The sequence below is a fragment of the Plecotus auritus genome, assembly GCF_963455305.1.
Source record: "Plecotus auritus genome assembly, chromosome: 1".
NCBI lineage: Eukaryota > Metazoa > Chordata > Mammalia > Chiroptera > Vespertilionidae > Plecotus > Plecotus auritus.
In genome coordinates this window covers 72,027,269-72,041,477 of record NC_137770.1, presented here as the reverse complement: position 1 = coordinate 72,041,477, position 14,209 = coordinate 72,027,269, and the positions used below count along the sequence as shown (strand labels likewise).

General features: G+C 46.2%; 1 protein-coding gene across 2 annotated transcripts in view; it reads left to right on the top strand.

The window, feature by feature from the left end:
- The window catches only part of RTF1 (RTF1 homolog, Paf1/RNA polymerase II complex component), a 68,687-nt gene extending 58,991 nt beyond the window's left edge, over nucleotides 1–9,696 (top strand). For both annotated transcript variants that reach the window (XM_080687823.1, XM_080687824.1), the window contains 12 exons: nucleotides 590–725; nucleotides 1,187–1,364; nucleotides 1,846–1,928; nucleotides 3,258–3,345; nucleotides 3,444–3,551; nucleotides 4,391–4,468; nucleotides 5,171–5,292; nucleotides 5,480–5,537; nucleotides 6,547–6,624; nucleotides 7,056–7,151; nucleotides 7,869–7,980; nucleotides 8,213–9,696. In XM_080687823.1, coding sequence (XP_080543949.1) covers nucleotides 590–725; nucleotides 1,187–1,364; nucleotides 1,846–1,928; nucleotides 3,258–3,345; nucleotides 3,444–3,551; nucleotides 4,391–4,468; nucleotides 5,171–5,292; nucleotides 5,480–5,537; nucleotides 6,547–6,624; nucleotides 7,056–7,151; nucleotides 7,869–7,980; nucleotides 8,213–8,319 — 1,244 coding nt within the window. In that variant the 3' untranslated portion in view covers nucleotides 8,320–9,696. The remainder of the gene's footprint in view (nucleotides 1–589; nucleotides 726–1,186; nucleotides 1,365–1,845; nucleotides 1,929–3,257; nucleotides 3,346–3,443; nucleotides 3,552–4,390; nucleotides 4,469–5,170; nucleotides 5,293–5,479; nucleotides 5,538–6,546; nucleotides 6,625–7,055; nucleotides 7,152–7,868; nucleotides 7,981–8,212) is intronic.
- Nucleotides 9,697–14,209: the final 4,513 nt, after the last annotated feature.

The window sequence follows — 14,209 nt, the reverse complement described above, 5'->3', positions numbered from 1 at the left end:
CTCTTTCCTGACCATCATCAGGTATTTTAAGTGCAATAAGAAACAATTGTCAGTACAATTGGTGACCCTTTTTGCCCACTTAGAAACAGTATCCCAGCCCTTTTTGTGTCTACTGAGGCTTGACATTTAGTGCCTAAATGATTTTAACTCTCGTGTTTAACTCATTTCATTTTTTGTTGTTTTTGTTTGTTTTCCTGTTTGTTTGTTTTATTAATCTTCACCCAAGGATATTTTCCCATTGATTTTTTGAAAGAAAATGGAAGGGAGGAGGAGAGACAGACAGAGAAAAACACTGATGTGAGAGAGACACATCAACTGGTTGCCTCCTGCACCCGCTCCGACCAGGGCTGGGGATCGAGCCTGCAACCGAGGTACATGCCCTTGACTGTATTCGAACCTGTGACCCTCAGTCTGCAGGCCGATGCTCCACCCACTGAGCCAAACTATCCAGGGCCTCACTTCTTCATGTATCCAAATCATCACAATCCAGTCCCACGCATTTTCAATGTGTTAGTTCTTTTTCAAAGATGAAGAATGTTCCAGTTTCTTACTGAGAGAATCTAAGTAAACATTTTCCCTTTCTTTTTAGCTGAGCTCCTTGCCAAAAAACAGCCATTAAAAACCAGTGAGGTGTACTCTGACGATGAGGAAGAGGAAGAGGATGACAAATCCAGTGAAAAGTCAGATCGCTCATCCCGAACATCATCCTCTGATGAAGAAGAAGAGTAAGCTTGTGTACATTTTGGTCTGGTAGTTAGGACAGGTGGGTTCTTTGAGGAGAAGCTTAGTGTAGTTTCCAAAATCTCCCTGTTTGGTCCAATACCCTGAATTGTGGAGCTGAGTTCCCCAGGACATTAGCCCAGACATATGTTCCTGCCTTTAGCTCTTGGCCTGAAGCCCTCAACATTTCATTTGGGCTCAGTAGGTGGGAACTGACTTCATGTCACCCCCATTTTGGCCAGATGCTTCCATTTGTTTTCTTACTCTAATAGGTTATCTGGGAAGGTGGCAGCCTTATCAACACAGTTCACACTACTGGTTAAAAACAGGATTCTATTAACACTCTTTCCTATCGGTTCATTTATTTCTTCTACTGCCTTAATCACATGTACTTTGATTTTGTTAAGTTTTATCTGGATCAGTTTTTATGATGAACACTTTTCCCAGTGCCCTTTGTTCCTCACAGGAAAGAAGAAATCCCTCCAAAATCACAACCAGTGTCCTTACCCGAAGAACTGAATCGGGTTCGATTATCACGGCATAAGCTGGAACGTTGGTGTCACATGCCCTTCTTTGCTAAAACTGTCACAGGATGTTTTGTACGGATTGGCATTGGAAACCACAACAGCAAACCAGTTTACCGGGTTGGTGTTTCTTTCCTTGGACAATTATCCATGTTTTAAATATAATTACTCTCTAAAGATACTGAATAAATCTGTCACTCTTCTAGTCCCATTTGTCCTGGGTTGTATGGTTTTAACATATCTTACCCTGGAAAGGTTGGCAGTGGGAACTGACCTCCATGATCTTCATATGTGATTGATAAAACTAACCTCTGAAATTCCAAGTACCTCCCCCAGAAAGGTAGGATTAAGTTGGAGGGGAAGCTTCTCATGAGCCCCACAGGCTAACTGCCTCCTCCCCTGGTGCTCGCTTACTCTGCACACAGGGCTTCTGGTGTTTGGTCATCAGTTCTAAACCTGAGAAAGGTGCCCAGGACACCTTTCAGCTGTGGACTCCTCTCAGTGCAGCGTCACTTATCTGCAGTCGGTAAATAGAGCCAAAGCGGGAGTGTGTGAGAGCTCTGACTCTGGTTTTGAGTATTGTCTCTGTCCTTTCTCTTAGGTTGCTGAGATCACGGGTGTTGTGGAAACCGCCAAGGTTTACCAGCTTGGTGGCACCAGAACAAACAAGGGGCTACAGCTACGGTAGGAGGGGTGTTTCTGTGTGGCCACTTCTGCTCCTATTGCAAACAGGCACTGCCTGTGTGGGCTGTTATTCTTTCCCACTGTGATGGTTTTCTGGGACTTTTATTATGCTGTTGCCTGGAGAGAAAGTAGGATATATGTCTCTCTCCTAGCGGAAATCAGAGGTACGAAGTGGTAGGACATATAGAAGTAAAAAGTCAGGTTGTAAGACCCCCTCCTCCCAGAGCCCTACAAGCATTTCCTGAGCATGGTCAGGAGGCTTGCTTTCTGGACCTGGCTCTGGCACTAACTACCCTGATCTTTGACAAGTCAGGTCACCTTTCTGGACTTAGTTTCCTCTTTGGTAACATGGTATTTACTGAATGTCTGCTATGTGCCATTGTTCTGAGTATCAGGATAGCAGTGGCAACAAAATACACACACAAATCCCGGCCCTCTTGGCTCCTGAAGATTCTAAAGCCCCACATTGGTCTAGAAGTAGTTTGCCAGGACCACTGCAAATAGCAGGTAATAGACATTGCTCTACCGTGGCCTAACTTGCTCTCTATGGGCCCTCCCCATTCCTTCTCCTATCCCCATTATCTCCCTTGGTCTGTTTGAAAAGGGCCAATTGGGGAGGGCAGCAGCCATGATGTGCAGCAAGTGACTGTCTCTAGGAGAATGGTACTGACTCACTTAACTTTGTCAGCACAGGGGTCAGTAGAAAGATAGTGTTCTTCCTCTCTAGGGAATAGTTTCCTTGTCATTCAGATATGTACATGGTATTTCATATTCTGGAGGCCAGTTGACTGACAAACTTTATTATAAATGGACTTTTGAAGTACCAGACCAAGTCCATAGCTTTCTTTTTTTTAATTTATTTTTTATTTTTATTGATTTCAGAGACGAAGGGAGAGGGAGAGAGAGAGAGAAACATCAGTGATGAGAGAGAATCCTTGATCAACTGCCTCCTGCATGCCCCCTACTGGGGATCAAGCCTGCAATCCAGGCATGTGCCCTGACTTGGAATCAAACCAAAAACCTCCTGGTTCATAGGTCAGCACTCAACCACTGAGGCTCGCCAGCTGGGCTGATTCTTAATCTTGGCTGCACATTAGAACAACCTGGGAGGCTTTGTTTGTTAATTTCAGTGCCTGGTTCCTACTCCCAGAGATTCTTATTCAGTTTATCTACAAAGGTGCTTTGACACTGGAATTTTTATAAATCTTGATGATGCTGAAGCGTAGCCAGGATTGAGAACCACAGAAATAGATGGTACACAGTCCGGTAGGATTGCTTTGCTGGTACTTGTCAACATATTCTTGGAGATGCTGTCTCTTTTTTATGTAGGCATGGCAATGACCAACGGGTATTCCGTCTAGAGTTTGTCTCAAACCAAGAATTCACTGAAAGCGAATTCATGAAGTGGAAAGAAGCGGTAAGTGGGCAGACAACACCTAGCTGTTCCTGAAAACGGTTACAGCGTTTCTTTCCAAAATCACTTATTATATAACTTTTTATCGTGTTTTGGTCCAGATGTTCTCTGCTGGCATGCAGTTGCCCACTCTAGATGAAATCAATAAGAAGGAATTATCTATTAAAGAAGCTCTTAATTATAAATTCAATGATCAAGACATTGAAGAGGTAAGAAAACTGGTACTTCAGAGCCTAGAGGTTCATCAAGAACCAGTGTTAGAGAAGAGCATGACTTTCCCCTCCTTACATCTTTTTTTTTTTTTTTTAATCCTCACCCAAGGATATTTTTCCATTGATTTTTAGAGAGAGTGGAAGAGAGAGGGAAAGACAGAAATATTGATGTAAGAGAAACACATCAATTGGTTGCCTCCTGCATGCGCCCCAATGAGGGCCGGGGCTGGGGAGGAGTCTGCAACTGAGGTACATGCCTTTGACTGGAATCCAACCTGGGACCCTTCAATCTGCAGGCCAACGCTCTATCCACTGAGCCAAACTGGCTAGGGCTCCCTTCCTCACATCTTGGTGTTTTTAGCTGTGCTGTTATTGCATGAGGATAAGGGAATGCTGATAATGCTTTCTTACTATTGATAGTTTATCAGAGTTTTTTCTATACATTCTCATTTGAAGTCATAGATTATAGAAGTGTATTCAGGGTTCAGGGATCTATATTCTGCTAGGGTTGGTCCTTCAAGAGTTTTTTTTTTCTCCGAAATATTTTGGTAAAATTCTTTGATCTCTGTTCTCTTGGACAGTGGCTAGCCTTACAATACCAGGCCTCTGGGCTGCTGCTGTTTATTGGTGCATGTTCCTTCAGACTGTCCCAGAAGAATCTCCGTGACCCCGGAAGCAGCATAGTATCCCTTGGAATGAACTCGCTCTCTCTGGGGCACTGCTGTAGGAAGAGCAGCCCCCTTTTAACTAGCTGCTTGCCTCCAAAATGGGCTCACTTAGCCTCTCCAAAAATAGTTTAGGAATACCTCACTGCTGGTATCTCCTCTCTGGTACAGATTGTAAAAGAGAAAGAAAGGTTCAGGAAAGCTCCACCTAACTATGCCATGAAGAAGACTCAGCTGCTAAAAGAAAAGGTAAGGACTTGCTTTCAGACCTCTTTCCCTGTCCTCTAAGTATATGTGAGAATCAAACTTGTTCACCCTGGTGAGTAAGCAGGGGCAGGATTTTCCTTTCTATAAATTGAAATTGATCTTGCTGCTTCTTTTCTTCTTACTTTCTAATCCAGCCGTGGGCAAACTATGGCCCGCGGGCCGGATCCGGCTGTTCTATCCGGTTCTCTTGCTCTCCCCTCCGCTCCTTTACTTTGAATTTATATTAGTTCACACAAACACTCCATCCATGCTTTTGTTCCGGCCCTCCGGTCCAGTTTAAGAACCCATTGTGGCCCTCGAGTCAAAAAGTGTGCCCACCCCAGTTCTAATCACTTCAGTTTCGTGTATGATCAGATAGACCCTAGGGCAGCATCAGTCTGGGTCTGAACAGATGAATTGTATTGCCACGCCCAGCTGCAGTAGGTGGTTTTCCATTCTTCACATCAGGATAGGGTGAGCCTTGTTGGAGTGAGTTAGACATATAGGGCCTGAGTTCTTGCATTAATGCTACCAGAGGCCCAGAGCTAGGTAGCTATATGGGAACGTGTTACTACTATAAGTTTTAAGTATTATTTCACATCTCCTGTCATTTGTTCATATTCTAAGATAGCTTGCTTGTGCTGGAAGTCAGGGGACACGTGATACAAATTATAGCCAAAATCACACACTTTCCTCATTGTGCAGGCCATGGCTGAGGACCTGGGGGATCAGGACAAGGCCAAACAAATCCAAGACCAGCTGAATGAGCTGGAGGAGCGGGCAGAGGCCCTGGACCGCCAGCGGACCAAGAACATATCTGCTATTAGGTGTGTTACAGAGCCTGTTTTCATTGGGGTCCTGTCCTTGGTCCACATCCTTGCCACAGTGATCAGGCGAGCCTGTGGCCTTGTACATGCTGTGCTGCCCTGGCTCCTCATCTCTCTGAGGTCAGAACTCAGTGGCTCCCTTCCTTGCTTCACAGCCCACTGACTCAGTCCTCTTCTTCACCCCTAGTTACATCAACCAGCGGAACCGGGAGTGGAATATTGTGGAGTCTGAGAAGGCCCTTGTGGTGAGTAAGAACTTTATCTGGATCACTGAACATAATTTCAGTTAGTAAAATGATATGAAATACTCTTACATCTGGCTTGAGTTTATTTTTTTAAGTATTGAAATAATGTGTTCAGTTAACACATATGTGCTCTGTACATATGTATACATACACCCATTCAGTTTATCCTATATAATAAAAGGCTACTATGCAAAACGACTGGTTGATATGATGCACACTGACCACTAGGGGGCAGACGCTCAATGCAGGTCCTGCCCCCGTTGGTCATTGTGCTCTCACAGGGGGAGCGCAGCTCAGCCAGAAGCCAGGCTCATGGCTAGCAAGTACAGCAGTGGTGGCGGGAGCCTCTCCCACCTCCTCAGCAGCACTAAGGATGTCCGACTGCTGGCTCAGGCCTGCTCCCCAGCAGGCCTGCTCCCCAGCCTAAGCCAGCAGTTGGACATCCCCCAAGAGCTACCAGACTGCAAGAGGGCTGAGGGGACCCCCCACACACACACCCAAGTGCACAAATTTCGTGCATCGGGCCTCCAGTTAATTTATAATGAAAAGCAGCAATCTTCTGCTCTGTCTTACCCCTCCCCATCCTTAGATTCTTCCACAGGTATTTGTTTTTATCTGTTTCCAGTTTTGTTCTTTAGGTGGTTGTCCCCATATCTACTTTGGTATTCTTTTTTTTCAGAGAGGAAGGGAGAGGGATAGAGAGTTAGAAACATCGATGAGAGAGAGACACCGATCAGCTGCCTCCTGCACACCTCCCACTGGGGACGTGCCCGCAACCAAGGCACATGCCCCTGACTGGAACCGAACCCGGGACCCTTCAGTCCGCAGGCCGACGCTCTATCCACTGAGCCAAACCGGTTAGGGCTACTTTGGTATTCTTGAGGGGAAAAGAGGGATAGACAGCTTTGACTGTTTTTAGGCCCTTGCAAAGACTGTTATTTATATGTGAGCTCATGATGAAAGGAGGGGAAAGGAGATATAGTTCTGTAATACATGCTTTCTGTCTCAGGCTGAAAGTCACAACATGAAAAACCAACAGATGGATCCCTTTACCAGACGACAATGCAAACCTACCATCGTTTCTAATGTGAGTGCCTAAAGAGGACGTTTTTACTCAGGACCTACATTCTGGGACATAAAATGAGTTTCATTAGGAGATTAATAAAGAAGTTAAAAATAATGTTGTCTTAGTGGGATTTGCTTGCTTCAAACTCTTGGGTCTGGATACTTCCTTTTTTATCTTGCTATAGGACATCCAGGTGGTAAAAGCCTGGCATAGGTTTATAGAAACCTATGGACTAAAGCACCCTGTGCCACAGACATTAGAAATGTGTAGGCTGGGTCACCCATCTAGACCTGGCTAGACTGGGGGTGGCTTCAAAGCCTTTTGCTGCCTTGAGGAAAACCCCACTAAGCCGTTGGTGGAACACTGTGGTGCCTGTGATATTAATGGTGGTAGATAGGAAAGAATCTCAGTAGGACAGTCTGAGTGTTGAATAATCTTATTTCCTCTCTCAGTCCAGAGACCCAGCTGTTCAAGCTGCCATCTTGGCCCAGCTGAATGCAAAATATGGTTCGGGAGTGTTACCAGATGCTCCAAAGGAAATGAGCAAGGTAAGTGCAGCGCTACCTCCCCTGTGCCAGTGGAGCAAGGCTGCCTAGTTTGGACTTGATTTCCCATCTGGAGGAACCTGAAGTCCCACTGACCATCCTTTCTCCATCCCAGTTATGTACAAATGTGGTAAACAGCTACTGAATTTTGGTCAGATAATTTAAATTCTAATCCAACACCACTTCTTAAGGCCTTCACTGCAGCTTTAGGCAACTGACATCTAGTCCTCTGATCCACATTTTCTCTTAGGTACAATGGGTATAATACTCTATACCCTGCCTACCTCACAGAAAATTAGGAGGAGCAAATGACATATAAGGATCAAACAATGATGAAAGTGAAAGCTCTTTGAAAACTAAAAATCTAAACTGAGGAACTTCCCGAAAGAGAACTACTTTTCTGCCTAAATTAGATCTTTTCCTGTAGAGCCCAAACTGCCAGGAATTCCTGAAATCTTGGGTCAGAAGGTTGGCTTGTCTTAAGCCTATCTTTCTACCCTCACACCATAGGCCTGAGTCTGCCCTTTCCTCTTTGCTTTTAAGCTTCAGAAAAGAAACGTCTTTGTCTGTGGCCTCCTTCCTGTCCTCTGAGAAAAGGAATCAGAAAGGAGCCTTAGTAGGAAGATCTAATAAACTTGAGCAAGAGCTTTTTCCATTAGTTCTGCTTGAAGTCCACTTACATTTATGCTTTTCTAATTAGTTTTCCTCTTCACATTGCAGGGTCAGGGAAAGGATAAAGATTTGAATTCTAAGTCAGCCAGTGACCTCTCAGAAGACTTGTTCAAAGTACATGATTTCGATGTGAAGATTGATTTACAAGTTCCCAGCTCAGGTAGGTGAGGATGGGAGTGGTAATGGCCAAGGAACAGATAGCTCCATGGCCCTCTCGGCCTGCAAGGCAGCCTGATTTAGGGAAGAAATGGGGGTTCTGCTCCTCAGTATTTATAGAGGCTGCAGGTATGTTTTGAGAGGGAATAGGGACGGACATTCAGCAGGGCTACCTGAAGGAATAAAGCACTACTTTGTAGGTACCTCAGCTGCCAATTTGCTCTTCTTTCCCATAGAATCAAAGGCTTTGGCCATCACCTCAAAAGCTCCACCAGCCAAGGATGGGGCTCCAAGGAGATCTCTGAACTTGGAAGACTACAAAAAACGACGGGGGCTTATTTGAGTGCACCCAGCCTGCTGCTTCTGACCCTGCATGCCCCATCAGTGTCCCACCTTTCCTCTTCCTTTGATGTGCCCTCTTTGGGCTGGAGCAGCAGTAGAAACTGGGAAGAGACTCTAAACTGCCAGTCATCTGTAATATAAAACATTTGCTGTATAGACTTCCCTTGTCTGCACCATCTTCCATCAACCCTCCCTACCTCCAGGCCTCACCCAGTGTGGACCTGGGCTCTCTTGGGCTTTATCCATGTCTTTAGATTTGTGTTTGCCTTTTTTTTTTTTTTTTTTTTTTTTTTTTTTTTTTTTTTTTAAACCAGCACAGTTCATTGGCCACTCTGCACGCATTCAGTATTACCGTGAAGCTGGAATTCTTGCTGGAGCCCCTGGTGGTGATAGCAGCAGCACTGGGCAGTCTCCTCTCTGGACTGCATTAAACCCAAACATTGAACATTTGGAACCTGGCCCTTGTGGAGGGAGTGGGTTCGGGCACCTACAGTCCTCCATCCTCTCTCCTCATCTTACTCTTCTTCCCATCTCTGTGGAAGAGGGGTTTTCAAAATCAATTTAGTTTCCAAAAAGTGTACATTTGTGGGGAGGGAGGGGGGGTCTATTTGAGAGAGAGTGAGTGTGTGTGTGTGTGTGTGTGTGTGTGTGTGTGTGTGTGTGTCTGCAAGTGTGTGGATTTTTTTATCATTTTTTAAAAATGCAGTACTCTTTGTATCAGTCTGTCATGGGTCTATAGCTGTTTCAGATTTTTTTTCAGCTGTACTTGAGCATCTGAAACTGCAAGAAAGAAACTCATTAAATGTGATTCTTCTTAATAAACAGGCCTGACTGCTGTAGCTGTGTAACTTCCCCTTCCCCACCTCCTCTTCCTCATCACCTCCCCACCTTGAAGAAAACTCCCCAGTTAGGCCCCTTCCCTATAGGCTGTGTCCTGGCAGGTGGGAGGGAAGCCCACGGCCAAGTCCCAGGGAGGGCAGTGCAGGTGTCTTGCTCACCCCATGGGAACAGAACACAGCTTCTTGGCTGAGCGTAGAGTGAATCTTTTCCCACCCCATGTACTTGTCTCTTTCTAGTGATTCTGTTTTGCTGTTTCAGTAAGAATAATATTTTGTTTTTAAGAGAAAGTATTTAACATGATGTGGAGAGAAAGAACACAAAAAGATTTAGGTTGCAAATGTTACAAGCATGTGCTGTTTTGTGTGTGTGTATACATATATATGTGTGTGTGTATACATATATACTGTATATTGTGCAGCTAGGGTGAAGCCAGCAAAGAAGTGTGTATGTCTTTATGAAATGTTTGAAAAGAGATAAGCTGACTGCTTGATAATCATTCTCAGGTGTAAAGCTCCAAGTGTAAATAAAAGTGGCATTTAACAAATCTTTTCAGAACAAAGTACAGCTGACTATATATACCAAGAACTAAGCTAAAGAAACAGCTGAGAGCTGCTGATTCCCATGAGAGGGAGAGGAAATCTAGCTAGAAGCTCTACTTTGTATTTCTTCTCTACTTTTCTGTAAGGAAGTGGGGTGATGGGAAATCATGGAGTTAAGTTGTATTTAAACATAAAAATGAACTTGCTAATAACTCTTCTGGGTTTAGTAGAGCCTCAGCATTGCTTTAACTTAGTTTACACTTTTTTATTTTAAAAAAAAAAATGCAGTAATGAATCGTTTTTAAAAAGTATTGTGACTGTAAAATTGATAAATATAACTGTAACACAGCTATGTGGTAGCTGTGACACAGTTCAGTTGGGCAAAGGAGTGGTGATGGACTCATTAAAATCATATATACTTGAATAGTCCATTGACCAGAACCCTTTATAGACTATTGTATAAATGTGGAATCACAGACTGTTAAATGTTGCCTGGACTCCAGCAGAGTCCCGGAGGCTGCTGGGACCTCTCCTATCATGACTAACTTGGACTTTTTTCTCTTTCCTGGTTTTAAAAGACACGAAATTATAGAATCCGTAGAATTTGCTGGAGTCATTCTGATTCACCATGTAGATCTGTATTTAATATCATTTGGATTTGGAGAAGTGTCAATTACATTATGGCTGTGTAATAAAATTTTTATTAAAACTGCATCACACTGTAGCCACTTCACCACTACCTCCCCACATGCAGCTGCTGAGACTTTCGTTCTGAGACGCCAAAATAGCAGGGAGAAAAGCCAACCAAAGAAGACGGAAAGTTAACTCATCACTGAGTAGCCTACTCGGTGATTGCAATCAAGACTGAGGACTTGGCTCCAGTCTCACCTGAGGCAGGGCCTCTGAACTGAAATCCTACCCAGGCATAAGACATGAAATCATAGAATCAGCTGAGCTTCTTGGTGGTTCACAGTATTTCTTGTTTTCTTGTGCTGGGAAATTGCTGCAGGGCCCCCCTGCTCCACACCCCACTTCTACTCCCCACAATGTGGTTTCAGTGTTGATGGGTGCAGTACCTAAGGCTGTTTTATACATTTTTCACTTCCTTCCAAGAAGCAAAAAGGCCAGTGTCCATATGCCTAACTCATGATGTATAGGTCTGTTTGTCTGTCTTGCTTCTGACAGGTGCAGGGAAAGTCTACGCCTGCAACTTCCCTTGAAAAAGAATGCTTTTGTTTTCTTTGTTTCTGTTGTGAAATCCTGACCTGTCACACAAACTGTACAGATATTTGTAAATAAATTTTATGCCGTTTTAACAAGAGGATCAGATTTAGTCCACAGATTGCATCCTGAATGGCAACTCTCAAAGTCATGTTTTGAAAATCCATGAGAGCCTCTCTTGCTTTCCTTTCTCTTAGTCCTACTTGCCCCCCAAATGAAAGTGGCTGTTTTCAGCTCTTCAGCAGCCTGGTTTCCCAGAAGCCTCTTTGGTATGGCAGTTGTCTAGAGCCAGGGTGACCTTCAATTGGCCTGATTTACTTCCTACCTTGGAAGATACACCGCACTTGAACAGAACTGGGTAGGCTCCTGATACCCTACCTAACCTTAGTGAGCATCTGGTCTGTCCAGCTTTCAGTTGGCTTAGGAGCAGTTCCTTTGCTATCCTGTTTTCTTGTGAAGGGAAACCCGAGGCACCTGTGTGGCCCTGGAGGAAATGCTGATAACCTTCCCTCTGAGCCCCCAAGCCAGGAAGATGTGCAAGGGCACCTGACACCCACTGCCTGAGGCTAGGCCAGTGGTCGGCAAACTCATTAGTCAGCAGAGCCAAATATCAACAGTAAAATTGAAATTTCTTTTGAGAGCCGAAAACTGACTTCTGTGCATGGGCCACGAAGTTTCAATCGCACTGTACATGCGCACCCGCACATGGTATTTTGTGGAAGAGCCACACTCAAGGGGCCAAAGAGCCGCATGTGGCTCATGTGGCTCGCGCTAGGCTGTGTCTCAGATCTTTCTGCCCTTGTTCTCCCTAGGAAGCAAATTCCTCCCCTTTTGAGATGGAAAAGTGGGAGGTGACCAGTCCTAGCCTGCCTCTAGTGTTGGAAGAGGTGGGTCACTGCGGTTCACCCAGCAACTTAGTCCAAAGAGGGTTTACTCCAACTCCCTTTCACTCCCACTACCTGACTATTGGGAGCAGTGGGCTCCCTGGGCCCTAGAGAGCAGGGATTTGAGCAGAGGACAGCCATCTGGTGCTGTGGAACAGCCACATGCTGACCACCGTGGAGGGTGGGATGCAGAGGGGAAAGGGGTGCAAGGTTGGCCGGGGATTGGCTTTCCTTGGGTAATCCTGAGTGCCAGTGTCCAGCAGTTCTCCAGGGCTGGGAAGCCACTGACTGACCCCCAGCTCAGAGTCTTTGCATAAATGACTTTCTGAGCCGCAACCTGCCTTCTCTGTCAAGTTCCCCAGGCCAGGCCAGCCCCAGTGTGGGCTGAGCAGAACCAGGAGATGGAGTTTCTTGACCATGCAGAGGGGCTTAGCCACTGCAAAGGCACATTTAGGCTTTCAGCCAGTGCTCTGGACCCAAGGGAGAGCCAAGAGCTGCAAGGCACGTGGGTGCAGGGTTCACATCCCAGGTCTGACACTTAACTACCTAGGGCTGAGCTAGTTAACTCCTCTAGGACACAGAGTTCCTATATTTAATAATAAATATGCCAGAATCGTGTTAAAGATGAAATGTTCCTTTCCCCACTAGGGGTTCAATAAATACTGTTGTTAGTGATAGCAAAGGCTGTTGGGCTTGGGAAGACAGACTGTTGGGCTCAGGATGGAGGGAGGGAGCTGCGGGGTGAGGGAGGGGACTGAAGCCGCAGAACAGCCCCGGCTTGGGGGCGGGAGTGCAGAGGAATGATCAGAAGCTGGAGCGCTCGCTCGGCCCAGAGACCCAGAGACTCCTGGCAGGCTCCACCTGGGGCGGGGGTCAGGAGGGCAAGATCAGGTACCGACACGTGGGAGCTCAGACTGGCCTGGAAAACAGTCCGGGGAAGCAGAACTGTTCTCCAGCCCTCGACACGCACCCCCTTTATACAGATGGCAGGTCTTAAAGCGTCCCTCTCTCAGGCTTCAGTGGCTCCCAAGGCTGCCACCCAGCCACAACCGCAGCAGGCTCAGAAAACAGGCCCCACTTCCCCCCACCCTCCACACACATGTAATTAAAACATAAAAACAGGCCCTAGCTAGTTTGGCTCAGTGGGTAGAGCGTTGGCCTGCGGACTGAAGGGTCCCGGGTTCGACTCCAGTCAAAGGCCCATTGGTGATTCTCTCTCATCATTGATGTTTCTGTCTCTCTCCCTCTCCCATCATTGATGTTTCTGTTTCTCTCTCCTCTCCCGTCCTCTCTGAAATCAAAAATATATATTTTTTAAAAAAACACAAAAACAGTACAAAACCGGAAAATAAGTGTAAATAAGTCCAACAAAGTTCTGATTCTTTCCATAATGACTATGTCAATACCTACTTCCAAAATACCAGAATTACTTTTTTAATATATTTTATTGATTCCTCACAGAGAGGAAGGGAGAGGGATAGTTAGAAACATCGATGAGAGAGAAACATGGAGCAGCTGCCTCCTGCACACCTCCTACTGGGGATGTGCCGCAACCAAGGTACATGCCCTTGACCGGAATCGAACCTGGGACCTTTCAGTCCGTAGGCCGACGCTCTATCCACTGAGCCAAACCGGCTAGGGCCAGAATTATTGTTTTAAATTTTTTATAAGAGCTTATTTGAGCCAAAACTGATGACAATTTCTGGGAAGCAAGATCTCAAATACTCCAATACCAGATTCTAAAAAATAAAACAATGATTCTCTTTTAGCTGTCGATGGCCCTGCTTAGCTAATCGCATACGGAGGGAGACCGCATCTTGCGGCCACACACACATTCACCTCTCCTGGAATGCCCTGGTCTGTCTCCATCGATTGTCCCTGGAGGACTCCTCCTCACCCTTCTGTGCACAACGCAAAGGTCACCTCCTCCGGGAAGCCGTCCTTCCCACTCCCCCGCGGCTTTCCCCAGCGCGGCATACCCTTACTGAGTCTCCGCCCCCTCATCCCCACCCCCAGCCTGGAAGCTACTCGTTTCGCCGAATTAGTAGCTCCAGCACCCAGCGCTGCCTGGCACCTGGTTAACGCCCAATAAACGTGGTGGAAGGAAAGGGAGTGGGGGAAGCACTAGTGGACATCCAGCCGCAGCCGCGCCATTTGAGGCATAGGACCCTACCTCTCCCCTCCTATCTTGCCCCCAGACCACAGCGCATGGGGGAATGAGACCCAGCGGCACCGACACCGTCCGCAGTAGAAGCCCAGGGTGTCCGTCCTTTGGGTTCAACCCAAGGCCGCTGTAGATGGAACCTCCTGGTACCGGGCTGCTGTGCCGCGGCCCCGACTGACCCCGACAAGCCAACAACCTCCGCCTCGTTCGCCTCCTTGAGGGCCCAACTCCCAGCTGCTGCCT